Source organism: Fundulus heteroclitus, chromosome 19 (assembly GCF_011125445.2).
Source record: "Fundulus heteroclitus isolate FHET01 chromosome 19, MU-UCD_Fhet_4.1, whole genome shotgun sequence".
NCBI classification, from domain to species: domain Eukaryota; kingdom Metazoa; phylum Chordata; class Actinopteri; order Cyprinodontiformes; family Fundulidae; genus Fundulus; species Fundulus heteroclitus.
Window position 1 is genome coordinate 3,532,086 of NC_046379.1, and position 23,027 is coordinate 3,555,112.

General features: G+C 42.2%; 1 protein-coding gene across 2 annotated transcripts in view; it reads right to left on the reverse strand.

Annotated features, from left to right (window-relative positions):
* Positions 1 to 3,842: 3,842 nt before the first annotated feature.
* Positions 3,843 to 23,027, reverse strand: part of LOC105929853 (doublecortin domain-containing protein 2) — a 30,435-nt gene continuing 11,250 nt past the window's right edge. Inside the window, exons 7-12 of one of the 2 annotated variants that reach the window (XM_036150917.1) lie at positions 18,323 to 18,446; positions 15,256 to 15,356; positions 13,367 to 13,477; positions 9,015 to 9,087; positions 5,927 to 5,979; positions 3,843 to 3,973 (exon numbers count right to left, since the gene is read on the reverse strand). In XM_036150917.1, the coding sequence (XP_036006810.1) occupies positions 5,963 to 5,979; positions 9,015 to 9,087; positions 13,367 to 13,477; positions 15,256 to 15,356; positions 18,323 to 18,446 (426 nt within the window). In that variant the 3' untranslated portion in view covers positions 3,843 to 3,973; positions 5,927 to 5,962. Of the gene's footprint in view, positions 3,974 to 5,923; positions 5,980 to 9,014; positions 9,088 to 13,366; positions 13,478 to 15,255; positions 15,357 to 18,322; positions 18,447 to 23,027 lie in introns of both variants that reach the window. The other variant, XM_021319121.2, reaches the window with a different exon arrangement.

Consider the following 23,027-nt stretch of genomic DNA (forward strand, 5'->3'; position numbering starts at 1 on the left):
CTGTGTGTGGTTTGAATTCGGGCTCGGACCCCGGTCATTACAATCAGAGCTTGTTGTGCTGTTTAACACAGAGCTTTTAGCCAGCTGCTAGCCAACGTGGCTAGGCTAGGCTAGCAGCCGGCTAAAAACAAGGAGACATTCTATTTCCTCCACCAATAGGAGATTAATTTAGACTTTACATCATAAGTTGTCCTCACTCGTGGAGGCCATCTGTGATATTTCATTATAACCTAAGTAATTTTAAAAGTCTAATTTTGGGCATGTGTCTTTCTTACAGCTTTTAGATATATTTCTAACATAAATGCAGAGTGGATGCCAGGCTTATAATTATTTTAACATTTTATTTCTCAAATTTATCCTGCAGACAACAGGAGGACACTGTGAGATGAAAGTGTGCTGTTTATACCTCTGAAATTATGACAGTTTTCTCTTTAAGATGAAAAATTCTGAGATCCTGGACCCACCCAAAGTTGCTTTGCCCATGAGCTCTTTAAAACGTAACATTTCTGAATTTATCGGCAGCATAAAAACTAACTCCATTGGTGAGATAGAAAGCAAGCTGAGCTTCAGAAAATGACAGTCTGCTGCAGCAGGTTATCTAAATACTATGTCAAGTTATCATGCTCATATGAATCAATCCCATCAATCCTATAGATTTTTTTCCAGATAACTAACCTTCAGAACAGGGTCCAGCTTGTCTCGGTACAGTCCATCACCTTTCTCTGCATTATGGCCCATTTTTCAAATACTTTGCATGTCTATCTCAAACAGCACGGCATCCAAATCATCAATGTGAACAAAAGCTGTTGCCTCAGAAAATGGTGATCATATCCCACAACGCATTGCAGATTCACGTACCCTTTCGATCCCTGTTTATTTAGACCCCTTTTAGTTTGATGTCCCCTAATAAATATCCAGTGTAAGTCGTTGTCTTTGTTAGTAAATAGATTTAACTTTCATTTTTGTCATATCAAACAGCCTAAACAGTGTATAATGATTCACATGAAAACATCTTCAAGTGTTAGAATGGCCTAGTTAAAGTCTGGATCTAAACCCATAATGTTTACTTTTGCATGGCTCTGTTTATCAGAGCCGGAGAAGCAGTATGCCGTTGTTACACAGATAACTCTGACGGACAGCCCAGAACATGTCCAAGGCTCAGTTCAAAGATGATTTACAATAACCTCATACCGAAACTGTTGTTCAAACACTTAATGAGATGTCTGAGCTGCTCGGTGTCCGCCATGACGCCGTATTGACAAATAGCCCAGCGCCTGCCCTCCAAAACAAACAACCACTCGATCTTTACATCAATGTTAATCTATTATTTACCTGTTGGTGCTGGATTTGTGAAAAGCAGCTTGACTAGATTTCACACGTGCTAGACCCACATGTATTTTGTAGGAGCTGAATGAAGCGCGCCGGGCTATTACCCTGCATTTGATCCCACTGTTATAGTGAGCCGGGTTTGGTTTCTGTCACGGTACGACACGGAGCAGCGATTAGGTGGGTCAGCGGGTGGCAGTTTGCAGCGAAGCAATTAGCCCTTTAAAGTCTGAGACATGAAATGAAGAGAGAAAATTCTCTCGGTAGAACTGAACAGTTTATTAGATGCTTTTGACAAATCTCTATTCTAAATTGTTAGTTTTTACTACATTGCATTACTAAATTATAAATGTAATGTCAAACTCTAATCAGTAGATATTTCCTCCAGTATATTATACCAAAATTACATTATAAATTTATAGGTTTTGTTATTTAATTAAAATAAAAATTAAATGAATGTCAGGAGGTATGCACTGACCCATGAGTATCTCAGTTGATGAACACATATTCACCACTCTATAAATTAAATTTTTTACCAATTATTTACCTCCTTACAGTTGTATTTCATTTTTGTCACGCCTAAAGGTTTTAGATCATGAAACCAATGTTAATATCTGACAAAAAATAATCTAATAAATAAAATACAAAGTTTAATTCCATGAGCCAGACACAGGCCTGATTGCTGTCAGACTTACACAATAAAGAAAAGTCTCAAAGAGAACTTATCTGAGAAGGTTTTTAAGGAGGCTTAAAGAGCGGGGGTAAAAAAGCAACACATGATGCCAGAGTCATCTATCTCTCTGCAAAGGGTTCCAAAGCTACAGTATTTCTAAGGTTTTGGGACTCCAGAGAACAACACCTATTATTATTATTATTATTATTATTATTATTATTATTATTATTATTATTATTCACAAATAGAGAAAACATGGAACAGTTGTGAACCTTCCCAGGAAAGGCCAGACAGCTAAACTTACTTCAAAAGTTTGACAACAAAATGAACAGTTAAGGTCAAAGGTCATGATTCAATAATAAAAATCACACTGGGCAAAAATGGCCCAAAGCTCTGTTGACTGAAAAGAACACAAAGGTCTCATGTTTTCGCCAAATATCTTGATGATCTTCCAGAACATTTTGGAAAACAGTCTCTGGACTGATGGAGCAAAAGCTGATGTTTTTGGAAGGTGTCTGTCTCGTTACGTCTGAAGTAAAACTAACACGGCATTTCAGAAAAAAGAGCATACAGTCGGTCAGACGCGCACGGTGGCGGTAGAGTCATGGTGTGGGGCGGCTTCGCTGCCTCAGGAGCTGGATGACCTGAAACCGGCTCTCTACCAGAGGATCCTGAAGGAGACAGTCTGACTGGCGGTGTTTGACCTTTTGCTCAAACACACTTGAGTTAAACCGGACGATGATCCAAAGCACAAGACCAAGTCCACCTCTCCATGACTCAGAAGAAAAACAATGAAGTTAAAAGACTCACTTCCAGTTATCACAAACACTGGAAGTTATTACGTTCAGGTGCAGTTAGGTTGGTTTCTAACTTTTTTCTCTGAATAAATGAAATCATCATTTGAATACAGCTTTTTTGCATTTGATTGGGTCATCTTAGTCTGGTTTTAAAATTAGTTTGAGGATTTGAAACATTAAAGAGCAAGAAAAAAAAAAGCAAACACAGAAAAAAACCTTTAAGTGTGAAAACACTTCTCCACAGCTCTATTTTGTTAGTTTGAAGAATATATTTGGTGCAACACAGCCGAGTGAAGTTTGCATCATTCACCGAGGTCAAACCTTAAACTTTTCTGCACACTAAGTTTGTTTGAACTATATATTCGGTATAATGAGATGGGAATGTTTTTGCGTGGGTGTCTTGGCTCTGGAACATGTGGCAGTGGTGCTGTAGTTACACAAGCAGCTCTGCCCAGTGGCTACTTGAGGGAGATCTAGTTTATTATTCCTTGTTTAGTCAACCTCTGTGGACTTTTTTCCCTGCAGCACTTCTTATGCACTATATAGCAAAAGCTGCATGACGCTATTTAAAATGAGCTTTGCTTTACCATCACAGACTTTGCCTCCCTTATGTTAGATCGAAATATTAAAGCTTTGCCCCAAGGTCAGAGACAACAGCCCTCCTTCTACCCAGCTCTGCTGTGAGAGGGTCTGTTCTGATCCACTCCAATAACATTAAGTTATTAGTTGATTTCAGTGGATTTAATCAGCATAGTAATTCCTCTCCATGGAGTGATAAGTCCCTCTCAAGAGCAGTTAGTCGGTCCACTATGCCTGCTGATTAGACACAAGCCCCCTGAAATAATTCATCAGAAAACTGCAAAAAATAATTTATCAAAAGTGTCTCTCCCCAAAAACCCGCGCAGGACCTTTGCTCTTAAATAATTAAAGTCTGCAATTAGGCGCCTTACCATGCGCTCAGTGTGAGGCTCCATGCAATATTCATAACCGCACGTAATTATGCAATATATTCACTGAAATAAGAGGCCATATATCCAAAGCGGGGCTGTCAAGAGGCAAGACGTTTTTATTTGGTTCACAGCGCTGTTTTGTCTCATCGATGAGAAGCTGGCCTCCGGAGACGGATGAGAACAAGGACGGCGGGATTTTAGCAGTCCTGCGACGTGTTTGCAGCTCTGCAACGGAGAAACAGAAAGTAAAGAGAGAGAATACGTACTGCGTGGCGATGCCCTCACTATAGGAACCATCAAAGGCTACCACACCTTAGTGCTGCGTTACACTGACCACAGTCAACAAAAGACCAAGACGAGAAGAAAAGGCATTAAATTAAAATGGAGCTGAGACAGGGCGCTGTCACAAGATGCGCTGTGTGATGAATTATGTATAACGCTCTTCTCAGCATGGTAAAGAACTGTAAAAAAAAAAAAAATAACACAGGCCTGATGTGCCTGGAGCAAATAAGCAAAAGTTATGCTCCACAGTGGACACACTGTAGACAAGGTTGGCTTTCATCTTGAGGCGTAGTTCAAAGCTGCGCGCAGAACAAACCGGCAATCAAAGCTAATGTGTAACTGGACAGCGGTGCGCTGCGTACGGCCGCGTCGTCTCCAGAGCTGCGCCCATCACACGCAGACTCCCCTTCCTCTTCATTTCTGACACGCCGCCTTTGGAACTTATTATTCCTCACAGTGGAAAAAACAGGCTTGCTGCTTGTGGGAACAACTGAAGGCCTCTCATGACGCGTGTTTGATGAATGAGGGGGAAAGCAGCCATTTTCCACCAGCTCTACTGTAGCTAACAAAGACTATCGGTGACAGATGATTGCTGGGCCTCGCCTGAACAAAAACTCTATTGTTGGGAGAATAAAGCAGAACAAATGTTGAATGGACTAACATATACGGTGGATTTTATTACTGAAGCGGGATTGCTTTCATTAAGCTGTTTTGGAGACAGTTATTTTAAAAGTACAAGCTATTTACCACTTTTGTTGCAATGTGTTAGATTAACATAAAATACTGATGCATCTCATTAAATTGTGTTATTCTAAAAAAGTGAATTTATTTCAGTTTTCAGTTTGAAAAATCAACATAAAATACTGTAAATAGATTTGTTATACGCAGAGCAATAACCGAAGCATTTATTTGAGGTCATTTTGATGATCTGAACGTTAGATGAGACCATTAGAGGAAGTTTAGGTTGCTTTGACAGCAGCATTCAGCTCTTCTTCATTGTTGGCTCTGCTCTCTACTGTCTTCCTCTGAGTCACACTCTGGCACTGTGGTGATTAAAGCAGGTACTGGTCAGTGCCAAGGTTTGCAAGAAAATCCAATCAGCGTCTCCACAAAGCTGGTCAGCAGAAGGTTGAGGGTTCAATTCCAGTCTCCCCCTGTCCCATGCCGATGTGCCCCTGGGCATGGGACTAGCCCACCTATCTGTGTATGTATGAATGTGTGATTGGGTGACTGTGGCTCTAGTGTAAATCCTGCTTATTCAGTTTTGGGTGGTCTGTATGACTGGAAAAGCTATATAAATTAATTCCATTTACCATTTCTAAGTCTAAGTCATTTAAGTGCTCTAAAATGTTCTAGTCTGACTTTGAAGTTGGTAAAACCCGGCGGACCAGAACCAGCAGAACACCAAAAGTCATCACGGACTGCAAAAACTTCACACTGGACCCCAAGCAATGTACATTCTTTACCTCTCTGTGAGAAATAAAGAGGAAAACGGTCTTTGATCTGAAAAATCATTGGTAGATCATGTCCTGGATATAGAATGAAGCCATTTAACGCAGAGACAAGAACAGGAAGAGCACATAAACTGAGACTAGCAGCTGAGGAAGAACCAAGCAGAACTTAACAAAGGGAACTAAACAGGAGACAAACTGATCTTAAAACAAAAGCTAACATAGGAACCCCTAACTAAACACACAAAGAGAAAAACACATGACAAAACTAACAAACTCAGCACAAATAGATGAACTGAACCTCCTTAGTGTCAATACCAGAAAACAGGACAAACACCCGCGGTGACATGACGCCCTGCTGAGGTGTCCGCCGCTCATTTTATGTGAGATAGATTAGACTAAAAGTTTAACTGACCATAATTAAATGATAAAAAGTATACATACCTTTTTGAACTGAAAATGCATTGACCGAAGAAAAAAGCGTCAGAATTTCATTAATCCTGAAATGAGACAGAAAACAAAAATGGATTAGAGACACATTTGAAAAATCCTGCCCTCACCAGCAGTCTTAATAAGACTTGTCTTTAAAATCAAGCCCTCCGTGTCTGTGGCTTTTTTTTAATGACAGAGTTTTACTGTCAGTATAATGCAGATGTGATTAACATAAATAAGAGTTAAAGTCAAAGAGGCGTAAAGGTCGTCACTTGGGACTGCTCTCGGGTCCACCAGATGATTTACAACAACTTAATTTGACTGTGCGGAGCAATTTATCTGTGACAGAGGAAGTCGTGGAACTATCTGCATGTCGCGCACGCATACGGGGCAACAATATGCCATAACGGCACACATCTCACATCTACCCAATCAGTCAAGATGCTTTACAACTTCTGTCAGAGGCCTTAACAGTTCTCATAAATTATAAGGCCATTGTACTTGGTGCCAATAACTTTTGAAGGAGAATCTCTGCAAAACCGAACAAGCAGGACTGCAATGCCTTCAGTCATGGGGCGCCCCTTCAGCAAAGTTTATGAAAAAAAACGTTGACAGTAGATTTGCCTTTAGACAAAAATCTACTGTTTTCAAGTCAATATGAATTATGAGCCAGATGTTGGTTTTTGGATGCCAAGCAGGTAGCAGGTTGCATTTTTTTCCACATCAGCTCTGCGCTTCTGTCCCCTGCAGATCCACTACGACATGTAGACAACACGAGGCACGAATGCCACCCATCAGAGGCTAAAAAGCAACATTAAAATGTGATATTGACAGAAAAGTGAGTATGCACACCTCTGTTCTGCAAGCAATAATATGCTCTGATTTATTTGAAATGCCCCCCACAGTGCCCGCTGATATTCTGCTGGGAAATCATGACCGGAGCGTACAGAGCCGTATCTCAACCTGCTGTCAATAACACCGTGATTTGCACAAATACCATGACTGTATAGCATGTAAACATTATGGCTGTGAAACGTTCAATGAAAACTTGGGCCTGTTTCATGTGTTTCAGACAGCATGTACTGTATGACACGCAGAGGGAAGGAAACCTGCCACATGGCAAAGGATGCAATGATTCCTGGTGTCAAAACGACACCGAACCTCGGATTGAAGGGCAGACAGTAATAACAATCTGCAGGCTTTTGCATCCAGTTCCATTTAAACACCCCTGACGTTCTCACAAAGGATATTCACGGCTGCTCGCAAAACACAAACTGAGTCCGACAAACAAAGCCGATGTTTAGAAGGTAATTGGGCTAAAATTGGCCTCGCCGACTAAAAGGTACAGCTCCTAAAAGGGAGAATGATGAGTTTGCATTAATGCCTTGTTCTTCCTTTAATCCTTACATTTCTCTTTCAGGTGTGCTTCCCTCTAGATCACTTATATAAAAGCAAGACCATGCAGTTCTGTCACAAATTAGAAATCAAGGGTAGAAATTTTTTTTATTTGTAGTTAAGACCAAAACATTGATACAGAGCTGTGGAAATATATTTGCCTCCGTGCAGATGGCTTCTCCTTGGATTCTGACATATTTCAAATAAGTCTTAATATCAGACAAAGACAGCCTGAGTAAACAAACAATTTTTAAAAGTATGATTTCATTTAGTGGGTAAAACAGCTATTCAAAGCATCCATTTAACTCATATATTACCAGAGATTACAGTAAGCTCAGTTTATAATCAGTTCTACTGGCCCCACCGAGGCCTGATTAGTGATAAACCTGTGGAATCAAAAAGTTTGTTCTCAAACAGTAACGCATGATCCTCAGATATAAAAAATGAAAAACAAGAACACGTATCAATCTGGAAAGGGTAACTAACCCATTTCTAAAGCATTTAGAGTCCAGAGGACCGTGGTGAGAACCGATATCCACTAATGAAGAAAACACAGAACACTGGAGAACCTTCGCGGGAACGACCACTAGGGCTGGGAAATGCATCGGGATTTTAAAAAGATCTAGATTTGTTTAAACAAGATATAAGATGAGACTATATCGTTTATGTTGAGACGGTCTATGTTGCATCATAGTTATAGGTTATTTTTTAACTGTTTCACATATTTATCTACAGCTGATAGTTAAAAAATTGCCTGTGAGACATTTGGGATAAAGCTAATATTTACTTACGAAATAATTACTAAATAGATATGTTGAGTATATCAGGATTCAGCCTAAAATATCAAGATATTGTTTTTGGTCTGATTTGTCCAGCCCTAATGACTCCAAGAGCTCATGGACACTCATCCAGGAGGTCACAAAAGAACCCAGAAAAACATCTCAACCACTGCAGACATCATGCGCCCCCTTTAAGGTCAGAATACAAGATTCAACAATAAGAAAAAGAGACTCCCGTGGGAGAGCTCTAAGACTGAAAACTACCGCTGATTAACGAGAAAATGTGGGCTGACCAATAAAAAAGTGGAACTATTTCAAAGGTGTACATGCTGTCAGATCGCAGTAAAGCTGACATGGGAGTGGAGGAAAAGAGCCTCATGCACATGGTGTGAGATTGTTCTGCTGCTGAGAGCGCTGGACAACTTGCCCTATTTGATTAAACCATGAACAGAACGCCTTCTCATGATGGCTGAAAATACGACAGGCATGCTGACTGTCGTAGATCCCAAGCTGCGGCACAAACAGTAACTGTGTTAAGGAGGGAAATAACGTTTTTTATTTGCATAGAGGAAGTGTGGTTTGGATGTCTCTCCCCCTCATGAGTAAAACCATCATTTTAAAAATCTCTAAAGACAGAGGCAAATCAGAAAGACAGGCTTTCAACATGGCAAACCTTGACATACAGGTTCCTTTATACAAGAATAAGTCACATGAGATTGGGAAAGCAATGCAAATGTAAGCAAAACAGATGGTCCCCATACAGCCTTGTGTGAAGCTCTCCCAGATGTTGCGGGGTAGTTGCAGATCCTGAGGGTCTGGTGATGCTGTGCGTATTAGTGGCGTCTTTATGGGTGCATTAGGTTCTGTGGAGGGGAACACGGGTCCTGCCACAGGAGCCGCTCGCAGGCTTAATGCTTTGCTGAACCTACCCTTGAAAAAGCGGGACATCCGTGACCGTATCCTGGCGAAGCGACGCGTCGCCTCCTTCTCTTCCTGCCCGTCCTGGAAAACATAAATCAGTTTCTCATATCATCATCTAGTCATATTCCATGCATATGCAGCTCTAATCAGTAAATCTGTCAGCCTTCTCGGCTTGCAGTGATATATCAGATTCGTAAGACTCCTCCACATAGGCAGTAAATCTGGGACGAAGCCTATGGTTCTTGAAATTCGAAAGACAGGGCTGCATGAAGAGCAGAACTTCACTTAGAAACAGAAACTGAGACTTGACTACCAGCTCGGCCTTGAATATCTCTCTGCTGAATGCTTCAGTGCTCCCCGATGCATCTTCCTCCTCTTACCACTAAAAATACTGAACTAGACGGGAAGCCGGAATAATTTAAGCGGTTCGCTGTTCCCGGTTGAGGACTGGCACAACGTCTCGGTCTGATAAATGGCTGTAGACTGTCTAATGAACAGTAATTGAACGGCATAACGCGGAAGGTCCTTACAAGCCCAGAGGAGTCATCCTCCTCTGCCGAGCTCTCTGGGTAAGCGAGGCAGTGACATTGTCTGGAGTTGATCACGGCTGACCTTGCATGGGGACACTGAGGCCTTTGTAATGGCTACCCTAAGCCTTAGGGGATTAGGAGCATGGAAAAGCAGATGAAAAACAAATGAAATGGACTCGCATTGGAAAAGAACAGGAATGGATCAATGTCTTGGTCAATAATGGTTCGATTTCTTTATCACAAAATTCCTAGGAAGAGGAAGACAATTGATCAAACATCTCTAGCACCATTGGCATTTCTAACAATATTAATTAAGAAAGATGCTTAGCTGACCGGTTGATGAAGCAGCCAATACTGTTAAAGCAAAACAAATGATAGTTGTAAACACAAAGCTGCAACAGAAGGTGCAAATCTACCCTTGTCCACATTTCCTCAAAGTGTATGACATCTCCGACACAGACAGACGTCAGGAAATCAATCAGCACTTTAACAGACTTCCCTCCAAAGGCAACCTTCAGAGAGCCCAACAACAGCCCGTCAGGTGATTATAGAAAGGCCTTGATAAATGTGCATCACGCTCCAGCCCGTCTTTTTTTTTCTGCTCCTCACGACCGAGGTAGCCAGCTCTAACTCTCAGCGGACATCTTGGCTTGGCAGAGACGCTGAATCTCGTTATTCTTTATTTGGCCCGGACCACACAGGTCAATATCACAAGCACGGCGAGCTCTTCACCGGGGGCCGCTGTCTGGAAATGCATTTAAATTCTATGTAATAAATCATTTAAAGCTTTGGCTGAAAATGTAATCATGTAATTGGATTTGGTCATCAATATCTACTATATACATGCACATATGTGGAGTAGAGGGGGCATTTAACGAGTGTATACGAACCCCGGGGTGGGAGGAAATCTGTCAGATCTCAGCCGAAAGCATGAGTCATAGCTTTGCAGTTAGGCCTCATTATTATTTACGGCGCTCTAAATGATAGGGCTGCCGACGATGAGACGGCGACAGTCTATATAGCCTCAAAGGGACAAGAGGAGAGGACGGTATGAAGGAAAGACAATTAGACTCTGTGATTGGTTACGTAGTACCTTCACAACTGTTACTGTGGGTCTGCGTGCTAAGCTGACTTTACACGTATTATTTTCAAAATCCACTTTTAGGTCGCAGGTGTTCAGATAGAAAGTACTTAGATTCAGGTAATTTTACAGTACTGTAGATCCCCAATTCATACAGAGTAGGACCAGAGATGGATAGATATAAATAGAAAAAAGGGTCAATAAAAGGTTCAATAGAACAGTTTTTATTCCTTTTGCATTCTAGCCTCTCATGTAGGTTAAAACTAGTCATTACATCCTCCCAACCAATCACAGAGGCAGACCCAGGAACACTCCAACCCTAAGCTCCGCCCCCTTCAAAACAGTTCAGAGAGCGCCTGTTCTGTTTTTTTCTTTTTTTTAAAACTTGCTGTTTTGGTAAAAATTGGTTAACTCAAGAGTTGAGTTTGAATCCAGGGTTTTTGTCTTTATCTAAAAATGGGTCATTAACTAACAGCATAAATGTATGTTTGAATTTTTTTGATAATTATCTAAATCGACCAATATGATTTGTGTTTTATTTATATATATATATATATATATATATATATATATATATATATATATATATATATATATATATATATATATAGATAGATAGATAGATAGATAGATAGATAGATAGATAGATAGATAGATAGATATATCGCCCAGGCCTAATACAGGGCCATGGAAAAGGATGACATGTCATCAAACAGCCACAAACTTTAATGTAATAATATATGTACTGAGATCACCTAGTTGATGCACAAGTCCAGCTGCATGTATTTTGAAAACAGTTTAAATCCAGCTGTTTTGTTTCTGGCCTCAGAGGTTTCTTAGATAACATTAGAGCACGAACGGCAAACAAAGCCTTTAGAAGTCTCATTTGCAGTTTAGAGCAGGTCATGAGGTGAAGAACATCCGATCAGATCAGAGTTGACTTTTTTGGCCAACATGGAAAACACACCACCCCTACTGTGAAATGGTGGTAGCTGCATCATGCTGTGGGAGTACATCTCTTCTGCAGGGACTGGGAAGCAGGACAGAGTTGAGGAGAAGCAAAGTCCAGGACAATCATGGAAGAAAGCCTGTTAGATGCTGCAGAAGACCCGAGACGTAATGCAGAACAACAGGCCTAAACATGCAGCCAGAGCTACAATGGAATGGTTTCATAGAATAGTCGTGTCAGAACGGCCTAGTCAAAGTCCAGACCTGAACACAATTGGAAATCTGGAGCAAGACTTGGATATTGATGTTTTTGTGATGTTTAGCTATTTTCTAAACGAGAATGAGCAGAAATCTCAGTCTCCAAAGCTGGTAAAGACACAATTTCAATTTAAATGCAGCTGTAATGAAAAAATGGTTTTACAAGTTATCGACTCAGTGGGGCTGAATACAAATCCATGCCACACTTTTAAGATTTGTATTAGTAAAAAATAAAAATGTATCCTATCCTTTGCACTTTGCAGCGTAGTGATACTAAGTGTTGGGTTGTTACAAAAAATTCTGACAAAATACATACGAGTTTAGTTGTTGTGTGGTGGTTGTAACCTGATAAAATGTGAAAACAATTCAAGGGGTGAAAATACATTTTGTCAGGCACCATAAGGTGCGTCCTGAAAAACAGCCTTCAGGCAGCTCTCAGCGAGCCCACCGCCTCCTTTCTGCCACTTTCAATTAGCTGAAGGACGGACGAAAATCTGCCTGCCAAGATAACTATTGCAAGACGTCGCTGAGTCTGTCCAGGGATTATTATTATTACTATTTTCTATCATCTAATGGTCATCGCCTGTAATCCACAGCCAATCTGAATCAGCAGCATTCTTGTGAGACTAGAAGCAATAAGTAATGCATTAAGGTATTGATGAGGTCTTTAGCCAGGGTCATAACTGGCCCCCAGAAGTCAATAATTATCCCAAACAGAATATCTTTATTGCAAAAGTGCATACGGCAGCAAAAATCATCACCTCACCAAAACATCCCCCTGCGGTGTAATTGCCACTGCTTGAAATTATAGTTTTCATTAAAAAGAACTGTTCAAGGTTATTGATTGCTTAAATAAGACTCAATATCTTCTCATTTTCAAAGCCGAATGAAATTGCGGGGAATAGTAATATCGGCCAACTATTGTGTGCATCCATCACGGCTCCGCGGCGCCGCGCTGCTGTCCCTCGAGGATTATTAGGGTAAAATAAGTGTATTTAAATGGGTGTAATTTCTGGGAAGCAGAGATCTGTGCAGAAACATCTGCATGCTCGCCTCAGCTGTGCTTCATCACCGTGACCGTGCACAATAACCATAAGAGAGGACAAAAACCAGGGCGCAAGGCATTATGGGCTTCTACCTTTACCATGACTGCATCCAGAATGTATACAGTTAGAAAACCTACAGCTAAGCTCTCAGCAATCAGCAAAACATATTTAACTATCAAAATCTAATATGACTGTCAAAGGGACAGTCTGCTGACTTCCCTTGTCCTTAAGAATAGATCTGCTGGTAATAATACGCAGAGAGAGCCACTGAGGCAAAATAAACAGGTTATGCACGCATTAGAGGAAGCATGGTTGCAGGGAACAGGTCTGCCTGACCCCCACACAATTAGGAAAATGATGATTACCATAATTGCCAGTTAGGCCATTTTCATGTGACCTAATTCCAGAGCAAATGAGGAAATTGGACATAATAATGAAGTGAAAATGAACTGAATGTGAGACAGAACTACATAAAACTTATTATAACGAGCGCTCACATCTTTCCTGGGACCTGCAGCCGAAGGGTTGGGCAGACACGTGGCGTCGGAATCCTGGAGGAAGCCCTTCCTGTTTGTTTCAAGCTCTTCTTCAACTTCCTTGGCTTCGACCTGCTCAGATGGGAAAACGTGAGAGCGGTAGACACAGGGCCGGGCAACACTATCCTTAGACACAAAACTCTCATTTTAACACATTACAATCCCAAATATCAATATATAATAAATCAATGTCCATGTAATGATCAACCATTGTGTCGTGAATAATGTGGAGTAGAAGGAAAATGTCATATGGCTTCTTTTTTTTTCTTTTTTTTTTTTTACAAATGAAAATCTAAAAACTTAATTCTGCCTCCCAGAGTAAGTAACTTTGCAGAATCACCTTTCACTGCAATTCCAGCAGCAATTTTCTTGGAGAATGTTTCTACCAGCTTTGCACTTCTAGACACTGAACTTTCTGATCTTTCTTTCCAAAATAGCTCCAGCTCAGTCGGGCTGGATAGAGAAAATCGGTGAAGATAAATTTTGAAATCTTGCTGCAGATTCTCAGCTGGATGTAGGTCCGGACTTTGACTAGGCCATTCCAGGCCATGGGTATGCTTTGGTCTAAACCATGCCATCATAGCTCCGGCTGTACGTTCAGGGTGGTTGTCCTGCAGGAAGGAGAACCTCCACCCCAGTATAAAGTCGCTTGCAGACTCCAGTTCTTCTAGGATGGTCCTGGATTTGCATCCATCCATCATCCCATAATCCCTGACAGCTTCTTTGTCCTTGCTGAAGAAAAGCATCTGTTTCACAGTCGGGATCACGTGTTTGAGGGTGATCTGCAGCGTTAGTCTCACCTGACTAGAGCATCAGCTGGTCTACCTGCATGGCTAGAGGTGAGATGCAAACAGGACTTCCAATGACTATGATTCAACTGTGGCTTTCTCTTTTCTGTTCTCCTGTAGAAGCCAGCTTTGTCTCACAGGAGCAGCTTCTCTGATCGACACTCCAGCCTGTCAGTCCAGGTGGACGTCCATGTCCTGGTAGGTCCACAGCCGCTCCGTCCTCTCTCCAGGTCCAGATGACGAATTGAACCGAACTCCGGGGGATGTTCAAAGCTTGGGATATTATTTTAGTACCTAAGTCTGCTTTAAACTGAACCAGGACTTTCACCCTGATCCGGTCTGCAGTGTTTCCTGGCTCCTCGTGAAACCCTTTCTTCACTAATTACACTCACATGGACTCAATGTACTAATTTGGTTACTAAACATAATTGGCTGCACTGATTCCCCCCCTACCCCCAAGGGTATCAGAGTGAAAGAGGCAGAAATGCATGCCACACTTTTAAGAGTTGTATTATAACACATTTTATAAACCGTGGCTCTTTTTCCTTCCACTTTGAAATTATTCACCACTTTGCATTGGTCTAACGTGTAAAATCCCACTAGGATTCATAGAAGTCTGTGGTTGTAATGTGACAAAATGAAGAAAAGAATCAGCGTAATCACTCCTCTGTGCAGCTGCACTTATTTAATCCTGTAATCTTTATAATTGTGTAGCGTGTTCCTGCGAGCATTTATGAGTGTAAACATAAAATCAGATCAGGCCTTCTCCATTCTGTCTGGAGATGGAAAAAGGCCCAGGAAGGTGAAGCTTCACAGGGAGAACATAAACAGCCTGTCATAATGATGAATGATCATGCGACGGCGTGAACTAAAAAACATACTTTTACAGTTCATGACATACTGTCAGGGTAAATAATTCAGCATGTGTCTAAGTTCCCTTCCCGTCTGTGCCAACATTGTGTCTGTAGGAATCAGAGCTCAGACTCATGTCGGATAAACAGGCCAAGCTGTTCAAAAACCGAACGGCTGATCAGACGGAGGCTGAAGGTGATCATCTTTCACCTGATCAATGGGCAGGTCCGCCTTCAGCTCCGGGTCTTCGTGCACCTCCGCCGCTCCCTCCACCTCACTTCTTTTGCGTGTTGCATTGAAAATGCTGCCGGCTGAGGAGAAGGGATTAATCACAATTACTGCATCTACCGGCATCTGCCCTCTCATTCTGCTGCTCTCTCCGTCCCTCTTCATCCCTCACCGCCCCGTCCCCTTCTCTTTCCTCTCCTGCTCAACTTCGCGGGAGATCAATACTGCTGTTGAGCCATTTATTCCTTCAGAGAGGTCCCACTGGAGGAAGGACCACAGAGAGCCAGAGATACGCCGCGAATACGGGCCGTCATCGTGAATCTTCCCCGCCGTCTGCAGTCCTTCCACACGCAGACTGCTCCTGATTTATCGGAGATATAGCTCATTCTGTTACATTATACAGATTTCCTCCTGTAAACAAATTCCCTTTCTGGCAGCAGGTGCTAAAACTGATACAGGGTGTAATTTTAATAATGAAACACGCCGCCGAACTGCCTCAGATGATTTCATTTTAATAATAAATAACCGCGGCTGTTAGAATTCACAGCGGTGAGGCTAAAAAGTGTACAGAACAATACTTTTTAGCTGGAGGTTTGCTCAAAGTGTGTTTAGCTTTTTGTCATTTCTTTTTCAGTCGAGCATTATTTTTAGATCTGCTCCCAGACTAAATTTCACAAAAACAACGTGATGAAAGACAAGCGTACGTCTCTGATCCCTTACCAGATGATGCTACAAAGAGCTGTTGTGTATTTCTAAGGGTCTAATGGGGTGAATTAGTAATAAGGATGCCAAATTTAGCTGCTGGTGGTGGAGTTTAAAGGGAGAAGATTACACAAAAGGATATTCTGTGATAATGGCGAACTCTTTGGGTATTATCCCATGGAAAACAGGACATTTTACTATCATTAGGTGGTAAAGATTTTAGGCCCCATCATCATATCTTTACATTTGTTATTTTAGGAGAAAATACAAAACATGGCAGGTTTCACTGAGCATGTGTCTGTCTCTGGTCTGGTCAGAATTGCTGACTGAAAATATAGACACTGCAGGGTTCAAACGGGGTTTTCTTCAAAATATCAAACTTTAAAAACAAAATCTTAAGGTTTTAGAGAAAAAAACTGAAAAGGAAAGTTAGTTGGATGGATGGATGGATGGATGGATGGATGGATGGATGGATGGATGGATGGATGGATGGATGGATGGATGGATGGATGGATGGATGGATGGATGGATGGAGAACCCAGATTCAGAGGCATAATTTTATGTTTTTTGTATTTTGATCCAATATCCGCAGTCAGACAGACAACCATTTCTCGTCTCTAAGGTTGCTCTTCATCGTTTATGATATTTTGGGCTTTTTCCCGTTTCAGTGTTCAGGTTTTCTAAATCCTCTCCAGAACGGGAAACTTTCCCTCCATCCAAATGTTTGAACAGGAACTGACTCAGGGCTCACTGTCGGCTTCTGCTGGTCCTGCTGGCCTCCAACTCCAGCCTACTGTTCTGACTCGGTACAACAAGTTTTATTCTGCGTGCCTCAGGCGGTGCTCCGACTTTATTATTCCTTTGATAACTTCAGTGTCTCTATTATCCGAGACAGGGAGGCTGGCCCACAGCAGGATTCAACCTTCACCGTACTGAAGCACAGACTGAAGCTCCGCTTTGCTTTCCTGCATCTATGCATCATTATCTCTGGGACTCTTCAGACTGTCCAAGAAGATTTTTACTTGCTTTCTGCTTCCCTTTCTGTTTTTCCTTTGATATTGTTGTTCTTAGTCTCTATTACCAGAGTCCAGCTACGGATACATGAAATCTATATTTTAACCTCCGGCAAACAGTTGAGTATAAGCCTATTAATAGTTATATTGCATTTGTTTTTTAATTGGTGTGATAAATTCTACATCTTTATAAGTAGGAGCCAATTTTGAGGATGGCTGGAAAGTTTCAGCACATAAAAACAAGGATATTAAGGATTTCATTTTAGAATGTTTTTAACAGAGGTTATGTAGGTCCAAGTGATAAAATGAACATTTTGTTAATCTGTCTGAGACGCCATGAAACTTTATATGAGAAGACAAATGTCACAAATGTAGATTTTTAAGGTGAACTCTGCCAGGTATGGTTAAAAAAAAAAAAAGATTTTGTAAAAGGATCACACTCTGATTTTATTCATTCAACATCAAAAAATATTGGATTTATTTATTATGTTGTTATCTCAGAGGAAGAGATCCATAATATTAGATTTTTTTATTCACATTTCAGATTTAACCAAATGTGATGGAGGTTAATTTCAAGGCTTTTGCTCTTCATTCAATTCGCTGCTTCATTAACTTTTCTTCTTTTGAATTTGGCAACTTTCTGCCTTTTTTAAATAGATCAATAATGACACTTTTCTTTTTGTTCCATGACGAGCAAAACCTTTAAATTAAAATGAGGCATAGTTAGTTTTTTAACTATTATTGGACACCTCTGAAACAACATCTGCAAAGTGAAAATAACATATGTAGTTTATACAGTATTACTACCTGCTTAGTATTATTGTATGATCATAAGAATTTGCACATCCTGAGAAAAAGAAAGCATTTCATTTCCCCATCAAGACTTTTTGGGATTAATTTCCAAAAAAATTATCTGATTCTATGAGTTTAGCCCCCTTGACAACATTTGAAGTCTTGTTTCTGTTTAATATTCACCAGAAAGAGTCAGGTTAGTTTTGAAGAGTAATGAGATATCTTCTGTTTGGTCTCACAGATCAGGTTGAGAATCCAAAGCAATTTCCTTCACCTTCCAAATAATAGATTCTTTTATACTCCAGCACACTAGATGCGTATCCTTTTACTTACGCACACAAAGAGGAAAGTATAGTGAAGCACAGCCGTCTAGACACGTGCAAAAATGAAAGCCGTAACATAAATTTGTAATCAAAAGGGTGCAGGTTTCTTTAAGTGTAATCACACTGGAGGAGCCTGTGATGAAGGAGCAAACAGAGAGGACGAGGAGACAGGAGAGCAAAACGTTAGGAGAAACATCGCTGGTGAAATGCTCTGCTTACCTCCTGCGGTGAGGAGCGCTGGGATTCTGGACACCTGCCTCTGCTGCTCGACTCGCTCCGTCTTGGCTGCATGTTCCTTCATCTGGCCCCCGACTGCGAGCTCAAGGTCCTCTCGAACGCATACCTGAGCACGGAGCGAAGAGAGAGGGAAAGAGGAAACATGAGAGCCGAAAACAGCACATTTCCTCTGACTTTTTGCGATTGTGATATAAATTTTGCTGGTTTCTGCGAGAGGAACACGACAAAAGGCAAAGCAAGAGCAACTAAATCAGTTTTTGTTGATTAAACAAAGAAAGTATGACGTTGCTTTCCATGCTAGGTGAAATCGTGTCCAATTTTTGGTTTAGGCTAAGTTTTGATAGCCTGGTCTGGTGAACCTTAAATTGCCATAAAGAAGATGTCTATGGACTTCCAGAGCTTTGGGGGACGGCGCCGCAGCACAAAGCTCCAATTTGAATCTAACCAACAGACTCTTTCCTCTCCTGCTCATCAGACCTGCTCAGCTGGACTTTATCATTTAGCCAAAACGCTTAGTGAAGCCATTAGAGCAGCTCTCTTAATATAAGATGATTTTTGAAAGTATTTCATTTCCTCACATTGTCAAACTGCTTTGAAATTATATATATTATATAAAAAGCACCAAGATTGTGGCTAGAATCACTGTTTGATACATTTTACTCCATAAAGGGCCAAACTCTGCCTTTTACTGGCTGGATTTTCCAAGTATTACCTTACTTTAAGATAGATTAAATGATTTTTCAGGTCAATATACAGGACTTGTCATGTATCGATACTTCTTGTTGTCTCCCCCTCTAAAAAAAACCCGCTCTAGAGAGAAGGGGGCCTAGCATCAGCCGCAGCCTCTGCAAAACATGCCTCTAACTAAATAGTAGTAGGACGGGGGATGTTTTGCAGTATCCATGGCTGAAGCTGGATGTACTTGGCTCTAGGTCTCATGAGCCATTCTAGGTTACAGGTTGCAAAACAAAACAGATATGACACTTACCTGTTCAGGCATGTTTTTGGTTCTCTGATGTAGGATCTAATCCTGAGGACTGAATGTGTCTTTAAAGTAACTCTATGGCTTCTGAATCTAATGGTCCAAACTGCTCTGCTATCAGATTCCAAAACACGGAGGGAGACGGTTTAAGTTTGTGATGGTGCAGTGCTGCCAGTGGCCTGCAGGGGTGCTAAACCTGGAAGTTACAGGTCTAGCGCCCCTAGTGGCCAAAGGTTAGACAGTGCTGCTTTAATGTGACTCCAAAAAATATCTACCAGCAGAAGGTCACTTGTTTATTTTGGTCTAAGGGGCACATTATGTCATATTTCATGAGTGAACTTGCGCAAATATGGATTGGAACAAAAATCTTGGGGTGCAATTTTCGAATGGATGGATAAATGGACGCACGGATGCATGGACATGCAGAGAAATGGATGAATGGAAACGACTTTCAGTCAATGGAATAGGGAGTAAAGTCCGGAAATTAAAAATTTGACAATGCCAAACTGTCCCAGCTGTTTTCTAGACGTTGTCTTATCAAAGCTACAATAGCATTTGGTTTGTTTGTTTTGCATTTTCCTTCAACCTCGGAGTTTCATGAGCTGACATGTTCCACTGTATTGAATTCCTCTGGTTCCAATACATCACAAACACTCAACCTATCAATCACCTGGGAGTGTGGCAAACAAATCATTTATTGATGAAACGGGGCAGGCGTGGATTTCTAACTGCATTTGTCTTATTTATCAAGCCAGATCAAACAATGAAAATCCAAACAAGCTTAAAGGAAAAGGGAGGGAGTTGCGCGGAATAACTTATTCCTCAGCTGCAGACGCTAGAAGGTTATTGATGGAGGGGGAAGGCAAAACAAAACACAAGAAAGAGGCGGGGGTGGGGTGGGGGGGGGGGGGGGTTGAGCTGCACAGTGGGAGAGAGGAGGAGAGGAAAAGGAGGGAGAGTTCAGTCTGATGTTCAGACAGCAGGGTACACATCTGAATTAATGCTTCCACAAAAGGCAATTTTCTCCTCACAGGCTCCTCTTCCCGTCTGGAGGTAGCAAGGTGAGGGATGTCTCCCTTACAGACTAAGAGTGAGCAAACTGTGGCTTTGGCTCCGTACTGCGGGGTCCCTGAGCTGGCTCAGGGGATGGTGGAGTGATCTCTGGCTTCCACCAGAACACACTCCTGGCTGCGGCGTGGCCCAGCTCACTAACATGGAGTCTGGGGAATAGCCCAGTTTGCCTTCTTTAAAGGCATACTATGCAACATTTTTCAGTTAATTAATGTGTTCCATACCGTTTTGGATGATTAAATGAGTCATTTCAGGTCGAACAAAGGTTTTCTCGGCCGCCCTGGTTGTCTGTGGGGGAAATACCGTACTTGCAACGGGGTACCGCGCGCAAGCTATTTTTAGAAACACAACGTCACGATGACGTCACATCACGTGGTACGCAGTGGGGCAAACTCCGGAAAGCCGCCGTTGTTTTGCTGTAAAAGAGACGTGCGTTAGCCTAGGTTTTACTCGGTAAACGACTGCTTTTTCCAAATCTAAGACCATGGTTTTTAAACATTGTTGCTATGGAACGTGCAACAGCGACTCGAGTTACGCTGATCGGCCGCATATGAAGGATGTTTTCTTCAAGACTGCCAAGGAGAAATGTGTACGCTTACACAACAGGCCTACACAACAGTTCAACCCGGAAAAAGTTACCAAATTCAAGTACATATGTAGCAAGCATTTTGTCGGAGGAAAGGGCACAACCGAAGAACATCCTGACCCAATTCCAGCGACATCAAGTCAAGGTAAGAGTATTTTGGTGGCCGACATGTTAATAAAGTAGCGCCTGCTACCATGACAGCATATAGGCTATCATGGTAGCAGGCGCTAACATGATAGCCTGCTACCAGGATAGCTTACTCAAAAACATTTCAAATGAGACAAACATTAAACATATACCCATTCCTGGACGGTGATTGCAAACAACAACAACAAAAAAAAACGGCCGACGCCATGATCGCCGCGAAGGAAAAAAAAACAAAGCTTACCGTTCATCAACTCGGCCAGTTTTCCAGTCTTTTTAAGCCATCGAACCTCAAGCCATCGTTTGAGCTGAAGGTTGGTGTGTTCTTCGACAGTGCGACCAGTAAACCGTGTGCCTGGGACATCGTCTTGGGAAAGTTTAACGGCTGTAAAGTCGGTCATATCGCTGTTTCTGTTGCGCTTGTAATAGCTGGGTTATCCGTGCGTTCTCTCCTGTATGCCCTACCTAAGCGGCAAAAGGGGCGTTGCTCTTGAGACGGTGACGTCACGTGCGCGGTACCGCATTGCAAGAGCTCACGGCCCGCACTCACAGGCTCAGAAGTCTCGCTTTACGGCGAGAACTCCATGTGTTTTTGCCCTGCCATTCACTATATGCACGCGCGAGAGCAACAACAAAGAACCGCGTGTTAACGTCAAATAAACATGCAAGCATATCGAGTTTTTTTATTATTATTATTTTTTTTAATATTTATTTTATGTTGGCGAGACGCTACCACGGCGGCGGCGGCGGCGGCGAGGCGGTGGCGGCGGCGGCGAGGCGGCGGCGGTAGTGTCTCGCCAACATAAAATAATAATAATAATAATAATAATAATAATAATAATAATAATAATAATAAAACTGGCGAGGCGGCCGCAGCGGGAAGCTTGATGTTCATACTTTCACTGTGTTAGTCATTGTTTGTACTGCCGTTTTTTCCACTTTTCGTTGCGTTCGCCTGTCTGCTAAGCTCAAAACAACCGCGCCTGGCTTGACGGAGAAACCAGAACAGCTGAGCATCTTTACGACAGTGCACTTTTACTTTCGCCCTCTGGGGGGAGCCTCGCTGGAAAATCAACCCCGGTTGCATAGTATACCTTTAACGCCGATATTCAGAAGCTGATATCCTTCTGAAATCCTGCAGCCGTCAGTGGGCTGAGGAGGAGAAGCTTGAGGACAAAAAGAAGACCGAGGTTTGCTCGGTGTACTCAGCGACGAAGAGTTGAGGCAGAGTTCACGTGGAAGAGCGCGGGTTTTCTAACCTCCGCTCATCACTGACTAATGTGAAACAACGTCGCCGTGAAGCTCCGAGTCAAAACACATCTGGCCAATCAAATATGGAACAGCTTGTTTTGCTTTGCGACGGCCTGGTGATGAGATGTAAATAGATACCATTTAAATCAACACTGAATGGGGACTCATCGCTCAGGGAGGGCGCTGGGAAGGGTGCAGAGGAGGGATTAAAAAAAAAAAGCTGAGCAGAGCTGGGAAAGTAGACGCACGACTGGAGGCACGGCGGTGGAAAAGCTGAGGTCATCCGGCCTCTCTGCGGCGCTACATATCCGCAGCATCGCATCCTGTGGGAGCAGACGACTGGGTGTATCAGCAGCGCAAACAGGGCCCACCAGAAAGTAATCTGTGGCCCTCTGAAGTAGCGGAGATCAGGAGTGGACCAGAGAAGACGGTGACAGCCAGGGGACGATGGAGGTCCCAAACAAGTGGGCGGAGCGGCCTGCAGCCTCGCTGACTGTGGTATCAGGAGGAGCCTCTCCCAGCGCTGCCTCCCACTTAGCAGACATGCTGGCAGCCGTGAGGAGCCACAGTTTTCCTCAGGGCTTTGCTGCTTCCCATCACCTCTGACATCATCCATGAGGAGCTGAGAAATGAGCAGCAGCGTCAACGTGTTC